Source organism: Chaetomium tenue (assembly GCF_020726465.1).
Source record: "Chaetomium tenue strain MPI-SDFR-AT-0079 chromosome Unknown F5144scaffold_1, whole genome shotgun sequence".
NCBI classification, from domain to species: Eukaryota; Fungi; Ascomycota; class Sordariomycetes; order Sordariales; family Chaetomiaceae; genus Chaetomium; species Chaetomium tenue.
Genome location: NW_027117329.1, coordinates 5,206,672 through 5,221,881, shown reverse-complemented (window position 1 = coordinate 5,221,881; position 15,210 = coordinate 5,206,672). Strand labels below are relative to the sequence as shown.

The window sequence follows — 15,210 nt, the reverse complement described above, 5'->3', positions numbered from 1 at the left end:
CTCCTGTGTATTATTCCGATGCAGTCCGTGGCTGTTCAAAGATCAACCTCCAAACTGAGCATCTGGAGGGCCAAGAGCAGGTTTGGTGATCCAGGGTGGGAGGGAGACGACTCAGACGAGACTCGGCTCAGATCATCTGACAGAGGCGGGACGCGGCCAGCCGTCGAGTGGAAGTACCCCGTACTTCGGGGATCCTGGGTGGCCAAAAGAAGCGCCCGCTAACCAAACTGCCCTGGTCCCCGGGGGTGTCCTCCCGGTAGCTCTGCATTCACACCCTGATTGGCATTGAACGCCCTGTGAGACCTGCAGAAGGGAATCGAAGCGACTAAGTGGGTAACTTCTCGGCAAGCTCTGGGTCCCAACCCCTGAATGTCACTGTTGGGTTTTGGACTGCATTCGTGATTGATTGCTCGTCGGAAACGGAGGCGGGAACAAGGTGAGCTGTCGGAAACGGTGACTCCAACTGACTCTGGATGATATGAAAGGAGCGGATCGTCGCTGCGTGCTGTTGCTGTTCACACACAATGTGCTACCCTTCAGATCCAGAGCCTTGTGATGTTTGTGATGGAACTTCGGACGAAGAGATTGTGGCCCCCTGCCCCCAAGACCCCAGCGCTCCGTGTGAATGTGACGAGGAGCGAGAGAGGTATGTGCTAGCGAACTTCTCAGGAAATCATTGTGGGGGAAGGAAAGAATTGCCAAAACAGCCCGGGGTAGGCAAGAAAACTGAAGCAGGGATGAAAAATAATTACTCCTGGTGTGGTTTTGTGCGGGGGGAAGGCGTTTCCATGGGGGTCTCGCTTGAATTATCGTGCCGAGTGCACCTGCCCTGACATGTACCTGGTATCTCCGAAGTGAGCAGATATGACGTGTACCGAGGCATTAAGCCATCCTCATTGCCTGCCGTTGAATATTTGTACGTCCTTTTCTTACTCGTAATGGAAACGCAAAAGAAAACACAATCAAATCGTTAATCTGAGGACGATCTTTACTCGTGAACGGGTTTGTTCATGGAGGCCCGCGGACGGCGATGGGTTTTGAATGGGAGATCTCTAGCCTGTCTTGGCTTCATGCCTTGCCTCTTCCCATCCGTTCTAAGCAGGGGCCATCTCGATCCGGTTCTGCAGAGTGCGGCTGGCGCTGCCATGCAGCAACTTCCCCCTGCTCCTCGCACTGTTACATACATACATCATTGAATGTTTTGTATGTAATCTGTATGTGCAGGGCCTCGACGATTCCAAAGCTTGATCAAGTTGCCGCATCTCTGCGTGTGCCGTCATTACTATCAAACTTTCGTCGTTGACTACACATTGAGATGGTCGATGAGCATGGAAATGGGAGGGCGCTCTGGTGTGGCCTGCGCAGGCAGCGAGTTGGCCGAGTTGGCCGAGCAGCGATGGCAGCATTTCCATGGCCAGAGAAGGACCTGCCAGGACCCCGCAACCAGCGCGCAGCATCAGAGGGCAGGCACGCTGCGCGAGTAAGGCCTTGTGCAGGGCGGAAGGGGAAGGCATCTGCCCCACGACCTATGAACGTCAAGAATCTGCCCCACTCCAATAACTCTCCAACCAACAGACTCTTGGCATAGGGATGTAGCCAACCGAAGCTCGTGGTTTGGTGTAGGTCACCAGTGTCACACTGTGTTACCGGACGGCTGGGACAGAGCAGCCAATTTGATAGGCTTGAACTGTCAACCCCTGGTGGTTGTCAAGGCAGGGGGCTCCCAATGTCTCGCGGACCATGGAGATTGATGGAATCTGTCGCAATTTTTGGCAAGAAGGACTTCCCCAGTACAAATGTCGGCCTTTCTGGTGCTTCACCGATCTCCACGTCAAGCCGCGCGATTTTCAGGTCCAGGCGGCTTTGTTTCAACCCTCGTCGTTAACCCACAGGGTCCAAAAATAAACATCACTGTTATTTTCTGGAGGCTTGCAAATTGCAACCCTCCCATTCATCTCATGTTGGTAGGGAAAGAACCGAGGATAAGGTGCCACGTCACAGAAGAAAGTCTTAGAACGGCGCAGCATAGCGCATTTGAGAGGCCCGTCTATACGCTAGTTTTTTTTTTTCTTGTTGTGATGGCTCAGACCTTGACGGCCTCGGGGGCGGAGGGGAAGGGGTTGCAACTTCTCGACTCGTGTTTGCGGCAATCAAATTCTAGTTTGAGGGACAGCCAGGCCGAAGAGGGAGGGACCCATAATAATCTCTCTTCTCGTTGGCCAGGAAGCGCATGACGGGTCCCTTGACCGACGAGTAAAATTCAAACTACTGAAATGGGAAGGAAGCCAGCCAGCGCAGCCGCCGAGACATGCCGCCGATGCCCTTCGTCTTTTGAGGCCCGTTTTGCGGAAACAAGCGCATCCTGCGACGACTTTGTGCAGCATTGAGTCGAGTTCGCGAAACCCCCTGCAGCCCTAATTGGCGAGTCAAAGAAAGAACACCACAGGATCGAAGGGTTTAGAGACAACGGCCAACGCTGAAGCACGCAAGTTGCAACTTCGGCTGCCTGTCCGGTTGGTAAGTCTGTGAGACTGCGACCACATGATCGCGCCATCAATGCAAAGGTCAGCCTCGACACATCCATCTGTCATATCTATCATGGAATTCGCGACGACAGAGAAAGCATCCGGCGCATGTCAGAGGTCGAAACCCACTTACCAGCCCCAACGTACCCTCTGCCCCCCCCCCCCTTCCTCCCCCACCCCTCTCACACTCACACACACCTGGCTTCCCGCGGCCCCCGGTGCTCGCTTTAACGTCCTAACTTCCGGGTATCGTTACCGTGAGTTATCGTTCCGGCTATCGTTCCCGATGCCAAGTGTCTCGATTTTTGCAGCGCAAATCACCGAAATACCTCGGCCGCCGTTATTCTGTACGATGGGGAACGAAAGGTGCGACGAGTCGGCCAACGACAAAAGAGATCGCCGGAAATAGGAATGGAAATGGTTGGACCAGCACCTCTTCCGGTGCAGTAGAGAGGCTCATGAACGATGCAGGCACTGCCTATTTCCACCTCTACCGTCCTGGTCCAGCACGCCTCAAGATGAAGCCCCAGGATTGTGACTGGCCGGATTGGCGCGCTTGAGCCGGATCTGGTGGGTTCCCTTCTCCATGGCTGCTGCGGGCCGCAATTCATCGCCGTTGGTACCTTTCAGCATCGCTGATCGCTGAACGGTTCTGATACCGCCTTGGGCGCTTTCCCACCACCCCGATCCCAAGACCCTCGGCATGGATGGCTGTTGCTCGAGGTGTTACTGCGGGAGCCGAACCCCGAACCCTCAGAGGAACGACTCGTAATGCTGGAGAGGCACATACCAGAACGCATATTACCCGTGTCTTCGGACACTCGAAGGGGGATGGGAAGGGGTTGGCTTGCACCCGGGTCGTTCCTAGTGAGAAACCACGGTTATCCACATGTTGAATCCTCCCACTACGTCAACTCGGGCCACCACAGCCCCGGAGACAGAGCACACAAGACGTGTTGGGTGAGCCTTACTGTTCCCGAGCCATTGTTAGCTCCTTGCTGCAAATGACAACCAGCCGGCTGAGCGGGCAACCCGATGTTAATGGCGGGCACCTTTTCGTGGGTGCATCGTCACACCGCATTCGGCGTCTCGCTTGGGCTCATACTGGTGGTAAGCCCGGTTGGGCTTTGTGTGGCTGCATTCTCCCCAGAAACCCACGGGGTGCATGCCAACCTATCAGAAGGTCTTGCGAACCATACCCGTGGATGCAGCTCGAGATCTTTTCCCCATTCCTCGGCCCCTGAAACACACAGCCTTGCGAACAAACCATATTCCAGATTTGTGGCTTTGCGGTCCAACGGCGAGGCAAACAGCCAAGTGTGCGTCTGCTCCTGGCAGCTGGGAGGGTACGGCAGCGGGTAAACCTCTAGGCTGGGCTGCGCTTTCCAGAAACCCACTCATGTAGGTTTAGCGTACTGGTTGGTGAGGCTGGTGATACCTGTGCTGAGCTGCAGCATGGCATCCCCCGGGTTTGTTGCATCACCCACTGTGGCCGCGAGTTTGGGCCGCCCAGTCCAGGGACCGCGTTGACAGATCTGAGACTGCCTCCACAAACGAGGAGGCGGGTTAAGACAAACAGCCTAGTCTGAACCTCTAAACCCAAGGCTGAGTGTGTTTCTTGGATGTATCTTCTACATGTCTCTCGAGAACAGGAGAGCTACCTGGTGTGGCTTATCACAGGACGGCCAACGCCCCAGCCTTTATTTCGTCTCGCCGGGTGCGCCTTCTGAATAGCCTGGGCCGAACAATAACGGTGGTTGCCCTCGAACAAACGCTAGCCATTGACAAGAGCCTGTTGGCGCCGTGCCAGTCGGCCGGCGCCCACTGGGCTGCAGCAGCCGCTGGTCCCCTTTTTCGAGCATCGCACTCATTGTGAACAAGACGAACCGGGGATACGAAACAAGGGGGAAATGCGGTGAGAACAGCAACTAACACCATTTCCATCAGGCAGCCTCTACAACGACCGCAACCTCCACCACCAGAACCACAACCATCTCCTCACCACCGCCCCCCACCAAATCCCAACCCCTAGACCCCTAGACCCCCCAAACCCCCACAACACAACACCCCCACTCCCACTCCCACAAACCAGCAGCCCCAGCGCTAGTTAACCACCACCGCCGCCGTAGCAACCGCACCACCACCACCACCACCACCACCCCCACCCTCACCACCAGCAACAGCAACAGCAGTAGCAAACACCACCGCCCCCCCCACCGGCGTCCCACTGACCACCACCACACTCGTGAGCGTCAGCAGCCCCGTGACTGTCACAGCGGGCAAGACGGTGGTGGTGAAGGCGACTGTTTCGAGGAAGGTGACCGACTGGGCGATTACGGCGGGGAGTGCGGTGGTGGTGGTGGCGGTGGTGTTTGTAGGAGGGGTTGAGGGTGGGAGTGCCGTTGTTGTTGTTGTTGTTGTTGTGGGGGTGGTGGTGGTTGTTGTTGGGAGGGGGCTTGGTCCGGGGGAGAGCATTGATATGGTGTTGGCGGGGATGATGATCACTGAGCCGGGGGTTGGGTCGCTGGTGGTGTTGCTGCTGGCGGTGGAGGAGGTGGTTGCTGGGTTAGGGGCTGCTGTTGTGCTTGGAGTTGTTTCCGCGTCGGGGAGGAGGAGCGTTGATACGGGCGTGAGGGTGAGGGGGGCGGTGTTGGTGACTGTGGTGGCGCCTAGGAGGCCATGCTGCTTTGGGTTCTCTAGGGGCTGGTTGTGGTGGGAGCGAGTATCGAGGTTGGATGCGTCAGGTTTGGGGGTTTCGGGCGGGCCGAAGAGTCTGGGGAAGACGCGCCCTAGGGGAAAGGGGGGGGCCGGCAAAGGGGTGTTGAAGAGCGGCGAGTTGAGCAGCGGGTGGTTGTTATGGGTAAGTACCGGTGCTGCAGCGGCCAACTTGCCAGTGCCAACGAAAAGGAGGATAGAAATAGGATGGGGATGCATTGTGATGTTCGTGAGTGTGTTGAGGCTCAGGGGTTGAGTCAACTTTGCTTTGGGCATTAAGCAATAGTTCTGGTCCCCCCATAATCCAAGCCGAGTTTCCTCTCCAAAACATTGGGAGCCCTAATATATTCACTCGTTCTACTTGGTGTTCGTCATGGGTGGAATACAGAGTTTCACATGGTGGCAAGAGCGGGAGCTCGTGATAGTTTGCCAAAACCGACGCTACTGGATCATATCCTAGCAAAATGGGCGTCTTACACCAGCGTTTGACAGCTCCTGATGGCCATGCTGATAAAGCCTGAAGCTTGTGGTAGTTGGTAACGTGATTGGTGAGAGCCTAGTCTTATATGAGATAGATTCATGAACTCATGAACCTCAACCATCGTTGACCTGACGAATGTGTTGCCGTGTGGGATAGCACGAAGTGCAAGTGTAACGAAATAATACCGAGCTGAGACAGGGGTTGTGAGACTCTATGAGCCTAGCGTGTTACGGTTCTTTCGAGACGTGAGGGCGAGGGTGTCATGCTGTCCGACAGCGCTAATAAGTTTGGCGGTCTTTGTGGTGATTCCGTGTATAACCGGGCTGCCCGGGGGGGCTCGTTACTACCAACAATACGGAAGCCCGGGAGTGCCTCTCAATTGGCTTTGCTCCTGTCACTAATAATTGGTACGTCAATCAAGCAGTTGGGCTGGCAGCAGGGGAATATTTGGGCCAAGCCTGAACTCAGGGGTTGCTAAGCAACGCCTGGGTTTGTTTATGTCCTTCCAAACCTGTCGACAACACGTCAAAGTTGTCGGCGACCCCGTGTTTTATAGCAAAGTCAAATACACCTTACTTAGCATTGTCTTCTTAAACATTCCCAACAAACCAGGAAGAGCGGCAACTGTTATACGTAAACGCTTAAAGTCTACAAGTTAGGATCGCAGCGCATTGCATCATCTCCAAACACCCCCCTTATTCTACACTTAACCCCCTCCCACCTCGCTCTTTTCTCTTTTAACCCCTTATAGCCCATTACAAATAACCTATACAATCTTATTACAACATCGACCAGTTCTCCAAACTACTCCTTGCCATGACATTCCCATATTAAAATTCTACAGCGAGAGACTTTCTTTCGCCCTAGAGCTGGCTCGCCTCCTAGAGGAGGCGAAGCAAAAGCTCACCGGCTAACTCCCTTCGCGGTCGAAGAGAGGTAGCCGGCTACGAAACCCCCCTTCGGGGGGTTTACTCCGTGGTGCAGCCCCGTGATGCCCCGTCGGGCCGATGGGGGGTGCTCGTTTCTGAATTTTGGAGGACTCCGCCGGCGTCCCAAACGCCTCCTCAGAAAATCGGTGCTAGCATCATGATTCGAACCTATAGCCTCCCTTACGTCCGGGTACCTGTCAAGGTGAACTAGCTAGCCCGTGGGCCGAGAACCACCGCCAGTAACCGCTAGGCTACCCGGTCCGTGGTTCTCGCTGGGAATCGACGGCGCAAACCTTCCTTATATTGTACAGGCCTTTGGCTTTGGATGTGAGTGCGAGCTCCAGGCCAGTCTGCAAGCAGCGAATCCATCCAAACAATTGTTCTTTATTTCGCCGCATCCATGACAACAACCGATGTTGGGCCAGCTCCTAGTTACCACCAACCCTAGCTCCAAGGCAAGGCGACCATCGAGCCTGTTCAAAAGCAGGGAAACCAAATAGTCCCAAGTTGTTTCGGGGAGCCCATCCCCATCCATGGTTGACAGCTCTAGACTTTTTACGCCAGTGTCACAGTCTTGACCTTTTCAACTTGCATCAAGAACCATTCACCTCCCTCGGTAGTCGCTACTCAACACCCCCGACCCCTTCCGACGTAGCTCCCGGTTTCGCCTTTTAGCTTTCCTCGACCTCAACACTTCAGTCCAAGTCGCCGAATTCTTTCTTGCACGCCACAATACCTACTAGCAATCAGGCGCCATATTCCTAAGCTTTCCTTCTTCCATATTCTTTGCATATTAAACAACAAACCGCACGGCAAAGCCACGCTTCTTTCCCACACCCTTTCACACCTTGCTCCCGAGAGACATACCTAGGCCCATATCCTTTATATCCTTTAACAACAGGCTCATTCCCACAGCAAACTACAAGCATCCTATCTCGGTCACAAAGCCAAGCCAAACACCAGAGTTCCGCTGCCCGTTTGCATAGCAACGCACACAACAACCAACGCAGACCGACCAAACAACCAAGCAATCAACTTCTCATACATAGCATAAGAGCCTCCCTCACACACAAGATTGGACAGCACCAGCTTCAGGCCAGCAACAGACGCCCAGCGACCTTACGACAAGAACCGACTTCAACGCAATGGACAGCCTCACGATGCCGCTCTCCAAGGATATCCAGGCAACAGCCACGATAGACCTCAAGCCTTGCAACGACAAGGGCGCTGTCATCGACGATATCTCTGTTTCTGGGTCAACCGAGCAGAATGACAACGAGGCTCCAACACCGTCCGCCATCATCACAGCCGAAGCTATCGACAACCCCAAGGTCAGTCCTCGCCGTTAATACTCTGGTGAAAGGAAGTCTTCACTCACAAACACCTAGGTGCTACCCCAAACCGCGAATGAACACCAACCCGAGACCATCTCCAAGCATGTAACAGAGACAGCATCATTAGCCGAACATGTTACGCGACTCGATCTCAAAGACGAAGACGATGTCCGCGACATCCTCAACGGTATTATCCAGGCCCTCACCATCGGTGAAGAGTCGGAGTGTGAGAAGGCCGACCTGCTGCCGAACTCAGGCGTTGTCAGCAGAGAGGCGCGGCGAGCCAGCGTCTCCGGTGACTCATCTAGGTATGCTCATGAGTGATAACCCGAGAATGGTGGAAGTGGAATGGGGTGCTGACAAGAGCGGGCGTAGCACCGAGCAGATGCCCTTAGCAGCGACCGAGCTTGCGATGTTTAGGGCGTCGTCAGAGGCAGACTCCGGAGCCATCTGCCACGCCGACGAGAAAAAGCACATGGAGTCTCCAATGCAAACAGTGGCCGCTAGCAGCGGAACGGGGACTCCGCCAGCCGATGCAGGCCCCAAGCAACCGGAAGACCAGCCCGAGAAACACACCGCCGTCCCGCCCTCACCGACGGACAATGCCGGGACAGCGGCGGCCAACTTCGAAGAGTTCTTCAAGATCCAGCGGTCGGATCTCGGCGGGCTGGGAGCCTTCGCGGCGCGGGATCTCGTGAGGGGCCAGACAATCCTGGTGGAGAGCCCGCTGTTGCGTACGACCCATTTCCGGCTGCTGCCGGATTACCACAACCTTTCGGAGGCGGCGAAGAAGGCGTATCTGAGCCTCCACGACGGCGAAAACGGAGACCAGTTCAGCAAGGTCGAGCGCATCAAGGTGCTGAATTCGTAAGCCCCACACCTCCGGACTATGTTGCTTGCCATGTTTTGCTGGGGCTTTTTTGTCTGACGGTGACAGATTCTTCGTCCCTGGCGGCATCGCCATCTTTGAGATTGCATCCCGCTTCAACCATGCTTGCCCGTCGGCTCGGAATGTGGAGTATGTCTTTGACGACGAGCGTGAAGTCATCTCCTTCACGATTTGCCAAGACGCGGTCCCCGCGGGTGCTGAGCTGTTTATCAGCTACGGGGGGTCGCCGGTTGAGCTGTACTCGACCTACGGCTTCCGGTGCGCGTGCGGCGGGTGCACGCCGCTGACCGACGAGGACATCAAGAGATTGAAGAACCGCGCGTTTGGTACTTGGGATTGCGATGAAAAGTATGACGTCTCGGGCTGGTAAAGGGCTGAACCGGTAGCAGTTGCCCAAAGCTCTGCAGCGGCCGCCGACACCGACGACTCAAGGCGAAGCTGAGGTTTGGTCGTGGCGGTGAGGTATTGGCTGGGTAGCGGCTAGATGGCGACCACAATCTTCCTCCAACTTCCGGACAGATTGTTGGGGGACGTTGTTGTCGCTGGAAGGAGTCGGGAAATCGGAGGAGCGAAATGTGGTTTTCTTTTTCTGGAGTTCTTTTTGGTTTGGGAAGATAAGAAAAGTTAGCGCCAACATATTTAATGGACCGGTGTGGACTTTTGAGTTATTATCCCGGGTTGGGATCGGAAGGGTGAGAATCGAGTGGTGCTTTTGAGATGGCGGAGGAGGCAGGAGCATTCGGGGCCAACCATCCTTCCACTTCCCAAAATGACATCAACCCCCACTCAAGAAAAGGGTGTTTTCTCCAGCCTCGGTGCGGCTATTGAGATCCATTATTTTTACCAGCTCGATAAACATGCACATATTTCTGCGGCTTACCTAGCAGGGCAGTCGGCATCTCCTTGGTCAACCCGGGCGATGCCCTCGTCCATCGCCTTCCTCGACCAGTGTAACATGGTCTGACCGCAGGCCACAAACACAGTTTAGGTTCCGCCACCATGAGTCTTTGTAGCACGGGTCCCTTATGTTTGTGGCTCCCTCGTACAGACACGCATCTGTGGACACACGCGGCATATTCAAGGCCCAGGCCTGGTTGATGCGCAAGAGTGGCACAGGGTCGATGACCGCTGTATTACATACCCATGATGACGTGTATGTACACTATTCGGGCAGATACACGAGCCGCTTCACCCTTGAACTAGCAGTGCGAGTGACCAAACCTGTTACGGCAAACCTGCCTGTCCACGGCGAGGCCTTGAGCCCCATTTCACAATCGTGGATGGGAGGCCCCGCCTGTCCGAGTGCGGGTGGGGCAACGCATGCATGAGACCTTTGAGGGTTGAAATAAGGTTTATGGGTATGTAATTTAATGTACAGGTATGTCGAAGTGCGAGACGGGAGCACGTGGTATGCAGGGGATCCGTGCCGGAAGAGGTTTCGTGTCGTTGGATTTCCTTGGAAGTTTCAGTTGATCGTTGATCGTTGATCGGGGGCGGCAAGGGGCGATAAAAATGCGGGACGGCCCGGCAGGGGGCCAAGAGCGCACGAGCCACTTTGTAATTTATTTAGGTCGTATAGATTACGGTACGAAGTCCCCAACACCGATACCAACAAACAACATCCCCCTTGCCTCACGGCTCCTTTGCCCTGAGCGCTCCTCTAATTAATCCCCCCCAATGTGCCGTTTTGCTTTCTCTATATCAGATGCATGCCCACCAAACCTGTTTTTTCTTTCTTTTTTAATGCCCTCTAGCGACACCATTACCCGCCCATGATGTTTATGCACCCTTGTATACCTACAATGTACAGTCTTCCGCCCGATGCTCGATTGCTGACGAAGGGGAAAAGGGAAAAGAAAATAAAAGGAAGCCATCCCAGGGTATCAAAGTCTGTCTCAACACTCGACTTGTGGCCACACTGACTTGAATGCAACAAAGCAACAGCAGCCCAAGACAAAAATGAAGGACAAGGACGACGAATACCAAAAAAAGAAAGCACTTAAAACAAACCGGAACGATGAGATCCCGCGCCCCCGCCCCGCCACCCCTTACCAAATCCACCACTAGCTCTTCAACGCCAGTTCCCCCGTCGAAAACAGCTCCAACTTCAGCCGCTCAGGCCCAACCCCGCGCGCACGGAGATAGTCAGCCACATCCACCATGAACGGCTCGGGCCCGCAGATGTAGTACTCAGCGCCCGAGCTGCGCAGGTGCAAGTCACGCTCCTGGTCGAGCCTGGCGAGGTCGACGCGGCCGACAAAGTCGAAGCCGGCGTCCGGGCCGGGCACGTCGCCGGGGGCCGGGCGCGTCTTGAAGACGGCGGCGCGGAACGCCGGCTGGCCCTCCCGCCGCAGGCGCGCCACGTGCGCCTCGAAGGGCACCGACCGCCGCGAGCCGTGGATCCAGGACACCGCGCGCCCCGGCTGGGTCGCCGCGATGGTGTTGGCGATGGCCACCATCGGGGTGGCGCCGACACCGGCTGAGATCAGCACCACGGGCAGGGCGCTGGTGTTGTTGGCCACGTCGAAGAAGAAGTCGCCCGCCGGGTGGGACAGCTCGACGACGGCGCCCGGCCCCGTGTGGTCGATGAGCGCGTTGGAGACGAGCCCCGGGTGGAAGTAAGACCGCGAGACCGAGTTGGCGTAGCGGGCGCCCTCGTCGCGCTTGACGGTGATGCGGTAGTAGTCCTCGCGCCAGGCGTCGCTGAGCGAGTACTGGCGGGCCTGCAGGTGGCCCTCGGGGGCGCGGATGCGCAGCGACACGTACTGGCCGGGCAGGAAGCGCGGCAGCGGCGCGCGGTCGCGCGGCACCAGGTAGAAGGAGTAGATGTCGTCGCCGTCGGCGCCGGCCTCGCGCACCACGCGGTCGACCTGGAACGCGCGCCACGACGGCCACGCCGCAAAGGCCCGGTACAGCTGCGCCTCCCGCCCCATCAGCATCTTGGCCAGCAGCCAGTACGCCCTCTCCCAGGCGGCGAGCACGGCCGGGGTCATGGCCGGGCCCAGCACCTCCCCGAAGGCACCGAGGAGGTACTTGCCGACGATGCCGTAGTGCTCCGGCTGGATGCCGAGCGAGCAGTGCTTGTTGCACATGCGCTCCAGCTTGGGGATCAGCTCGCTGGTGTGGTTGATGTTGGACGCGAAGTTGAGGATCACCGACGTCAGCGCCCGCGGCTGCCGCCCGTTCTTCTGGTTGACGCTGTTGAAGTAGTTGTTGAGCTCCGGGTGGTTCTGCAACATGGTCTTGTAGAAGGTGGTGGTGATTTGCTCGCCCTTCTCCCGGAGTGCCGGGATCGTGTCCTTGACGAGCTTCGACTGCTGGTATGTAAGTGCCATGGTGTGTGTGTCTCTCAATGCGCTCGTGCGGCGAAGAAGCCAGGCAGGGAACAAGCGAGTTCGGGGAGGATGAGCGAGGTTTTTGGTGACGGAAGGCGAAGCCGCTCTGAAGTTATAGATGAACGGCTGGGATGAAACAAGAGTGGGTCATCTCGGCTCCCCTTTTTTTTTCCTCTTGGTTTTGTTTCTTTCTCTGGTTTTTCTTTTTCTTTTCTTTCTTTCTTTTCCTCCACAAACCACGGCAAGTCAAGGTCTGGCCCGAACCGGCCTCCCCGGCTCGTATGATGGGATGGGTGCTGGATGGATACACGGGACAGGGGTCGCAACCCGGACTGCCGACGTTTTCTTTCGGTTCCACTCCTAACTGTAAACAAACCCCAGTTCCTGTTTTCTTGGTCGCGTGCCATGCCATGATGGGACGAACCGCATCCTCTCTAGCCCGAGCTCCCGACAGCCCCACAGTTGGAAAAGTTAATTTGCTTCTGTCCTCTTCAACAACAGTATCATCACCAGCACGCATAACGAGGGATTTATATACCTGCTTGAGAAAGTTCTGCGACGACATGAGGCGCATTCCATCGCCACCCTCTACTCTTCTCCCGTCTCCTGCGCATTGAGCTTCGGCAGATGCATCGTACGATGCTTGACCGGAGCCAATCCGGCGTGGGCTGGCGGGCATCCGCTCTCGGGATGTAACGGGATGCGACGGGGATGCAATGGGATGCCACGGGAATGCCACGGAATGCAATGGGTTGGCCCTTGCAGGAACAGGCGAGCCGGGATGGGGACATGCGATCTCAAGACGGGCCGTGCCAACTTGTAGGCCTGCTGCCGTCGCGCCAACCTGTGTCTCTCTCGTTCTGGCCGAACTCCCCGGCCGGGCCGGTCGACTGAACCGTCTTGGCAGACAGAGGCCAGACCCGAAGGCTCGGAGCCGATAGTTAACCAGGTGTTCGGAATATATTCGCCGTGAAGAGACGAAATGCGGCTGCCTTGGCTGAGCACCGAGAAAGAGAAGAAGAGCTCGATTACAGGCCCGGTTCTATTTGTTTATGCAATCTGGACACAAGCAATAACCTACAAGCTAGGAAACGACGTAGGAAAGTACCTAGGAAAACAAGTCCTGTCCAGCTCCTTGTCCCCTTCCCCCCGCGACGGTTGAGCAACCCTTATCCTTTACTGAAGTTGTTGGAGCGGCTGCTTGACTGACTTCCGCCACTTCTGGACTGAAGCTCCCAGGTCCCTCCCCAACCGCTCGAGAGAGTCGGTTTGGCTGTCCCATCCGTCAAGTGCTTTTGGGTCCAGGGCTGCCACCATCTCCATGGTGAGCTTGGCGAACATTGGGGCGTCTGGGCGGCTTCGATAGTTGCTGCGCAACATCTCCATAAAGACCATGCAGAACCAGCGGTGCATCGTAATCTGAGTTTCACGCATCGCGTCCGCGTCTGGGGAGGAGGGGGTTCGTCAGCTGGTGAATGGAAGAAAGGGATCCTAGTGCCCTCGCTCACCTGAGTCGGATGTCACCGCCTTGTCGTGTGAATGCTTCGTAGCCCAGCTCGCGAAACCCGCAAACACCGTACACACTGTGGATATAACAGCCCTTGCCCCCATAAAGTCAAGTTTGCCCGACCAACCCAGCGCCGCACCACCCGTGCTCAGCAGTGCGCTGCTCCCGAATAATAGTGTTAGTGTCGATGAAACCTCCGCCTGATCCCTGACCTCGTCATGTTTCTGCGCAATGGTTTGCATGGTGTCTATAACCTGTTCGACGCCTTCCTTTAGGAACAGCAGGTTGGTTGTTGACGCCTGCGCGCCTGTGACAGCTCATCATGTCAGCGGTGCCCAAGCTGGCAATTTCTGTTCCAGGGAGTTGTATGCTTACCTTTATCTAACTCCATGCCCGCAGTCCTGGCCTTGTTGGTCTCGAGGATGGCTTGGTCGACCAGAGGGCGGCGCTCAGCAACCTCGGATTTCTTCTGAATCTGCTGCCCTGTTAGACTATATCCGAAAGTGCTTCATACATGGGACGCAAGAGCTTACGTTGCTGAAATCGCAAAACATTTTCCAGATCTCCACGCATGTAGCAACCGGGGTTGCGCCTTGTTGGAGGATGGTTGTCCCAGCTTGGACCGCTCTGCGTCGGCACACACACACGAGCAGCCGGTTAGTATACATGTCCAATAAGAAGCAGAAGAAGAAGTATTGGCTAAGAAGTGGTAATAAGAAACAGCATCATGACTTACCGCCCCCGATACAAATTCGTTGTGGAGAGGGCTTCGCCCATGACCATGGCCGAGAAGTCACCACCGGTGTTTAACCCTTCACCCGCGTTCCTGGCGGTGTGTCGGAGAAAACTGTCGAGTAACATCTCATCGGTCGGGGTGTAGGAGTCGGTGAAAGGGTGAAGATGATGTTCCGGTTACGATTGACCCGGCGAGGGCACAGAGGTCCCCTCAGGTCGCAGAAATCCCGGCACAAGGCATGGATCGCTGCCTTGATCGCTGGCTCGTCGGCCTCGTTGTATTCTTGGGGAAAGGTTCGGTGTACAAGGGAGAGCTGGAAGTTGTCAGTGTCGCGCCGGATTACCTACCAGTGCGAAAAACGGGCAAATGCATCACGGAGGGAGTTGGGCTCACCTCGTATTCGGGGTGAGACAGGTTGGCACTGGCGGCTACGATGAGGCCCGCCTCGTCCTGCTGAGAGTTGAGTCTATCAACCTGGCGGACAGCGGCATCCCAGTCCGAACTCGAGTTAAAGAGGGTTGTGAATTTGCGGGCAACGCCAATTGTGAGTGTGCCATTCCCTTCTACCGACTCGAAGAAAGAGAGCCTCAGCCTGAGGCGCTGAGAGCTCGGTTCCATGACGAGGGTTTTGGGGGGAGAAAACCAAGGGAGTAGAAGCGGTAAAGGGGCGGCCTGGAGGACGGGCCAATCCAGGTGGTATGATAGGGGAGACAATGTGAACAACCTGTGACTGTGGTGATGAAAAAGAGAAAAGAAACG

The 15,210-nt window shown here is 56.1% G+C and overlaps 4 protein-coding genes across 4 annotated transcripts; 1 reads left to right on the top strand and 3 right to left on the bottom strand.

Moving 5' to 3' along the window:
* Positions 1–4,628: 4,628 nt before the first annotated feature.
* Positions 4,629–5,459, bottom strand: F5144DRAFT_598392 (uncharacterized protein; the record flags this gene model as incomplete). Its single annotated transcript, XM_066790941.1, has 1 exon — positions 4,629–5,459. One exon carries the CDS (start codon positions 5,457–5,459, stop codon positions 4,629–4,631), a length of 831 nt encoding a protein of 276 aa, XP_066649272.1.
* Positions 5,460–7,687: 2,228 nt separating this feature from the next.
* On the top strand, positions 7,688–9,272 carry F5144DRAFT_70248 (uncharacterized protein). The gene is made up of 4 exons (XM_066793344.1): positions 7,688–7,981; positions 8,039–8,292; positions 8,360–8,851; positions 8,922–9,272. Exons 1-4 carry the CDS (start codon positions 7,796–7,798, stop codon positions 9,241–9,243), a joined length of 1,254 nt encoding a protein of 417 aa, XP_066649271.1. The 5' UTR covers positions 7,688–7,795; the 3' UTR covers positions 9,244–9,272.
* Positions 9,273–10,841: 1,569 nt separating this feature from the next.
* On the bottom strand, positions 10,842–12,473 carry F5144DRAFT_70198 (globin-like protein). The gene has a single exon (XM_066793343.1). It carries the CDS (start codon positions 12,206–12,208, stop codon positions 10,937–10,939), a length of 1,272 nt encoding a protein of 423 aa, XP_066649270.1. The 5' UTR covers positions 12,209–12,473; the 3' UTR covers positions 10,842–10,936.
* A 911-nt stretch (positions 12,474–13,384) lies between these two features.
* On the bottom strand, positions 13,385–15,069 carry F5144DRAFT_598389 (uncharacterized protein; the record flags this gene model as incomplete). The annotated part of the gene is made up of 7 exons (XM_066790940.1): positions 13,385–13,653; positions 13,717–14,022; positions 14,091–14,190; positions 14,249–14,342; positions 14,452–14,541; positions 14,652–14,764; positions 14,845–15,069. The coding sequence occupies 7 exons, from the start codon at positions 15,067–15,069 to the stop codon at positions 13,385–13,387; spliced, it is 1,197 nt and encodes a 398-aa protein (XP_066649269.1).
* Positions 15,070–15,210: the final 141 nt, after the last annotated feature.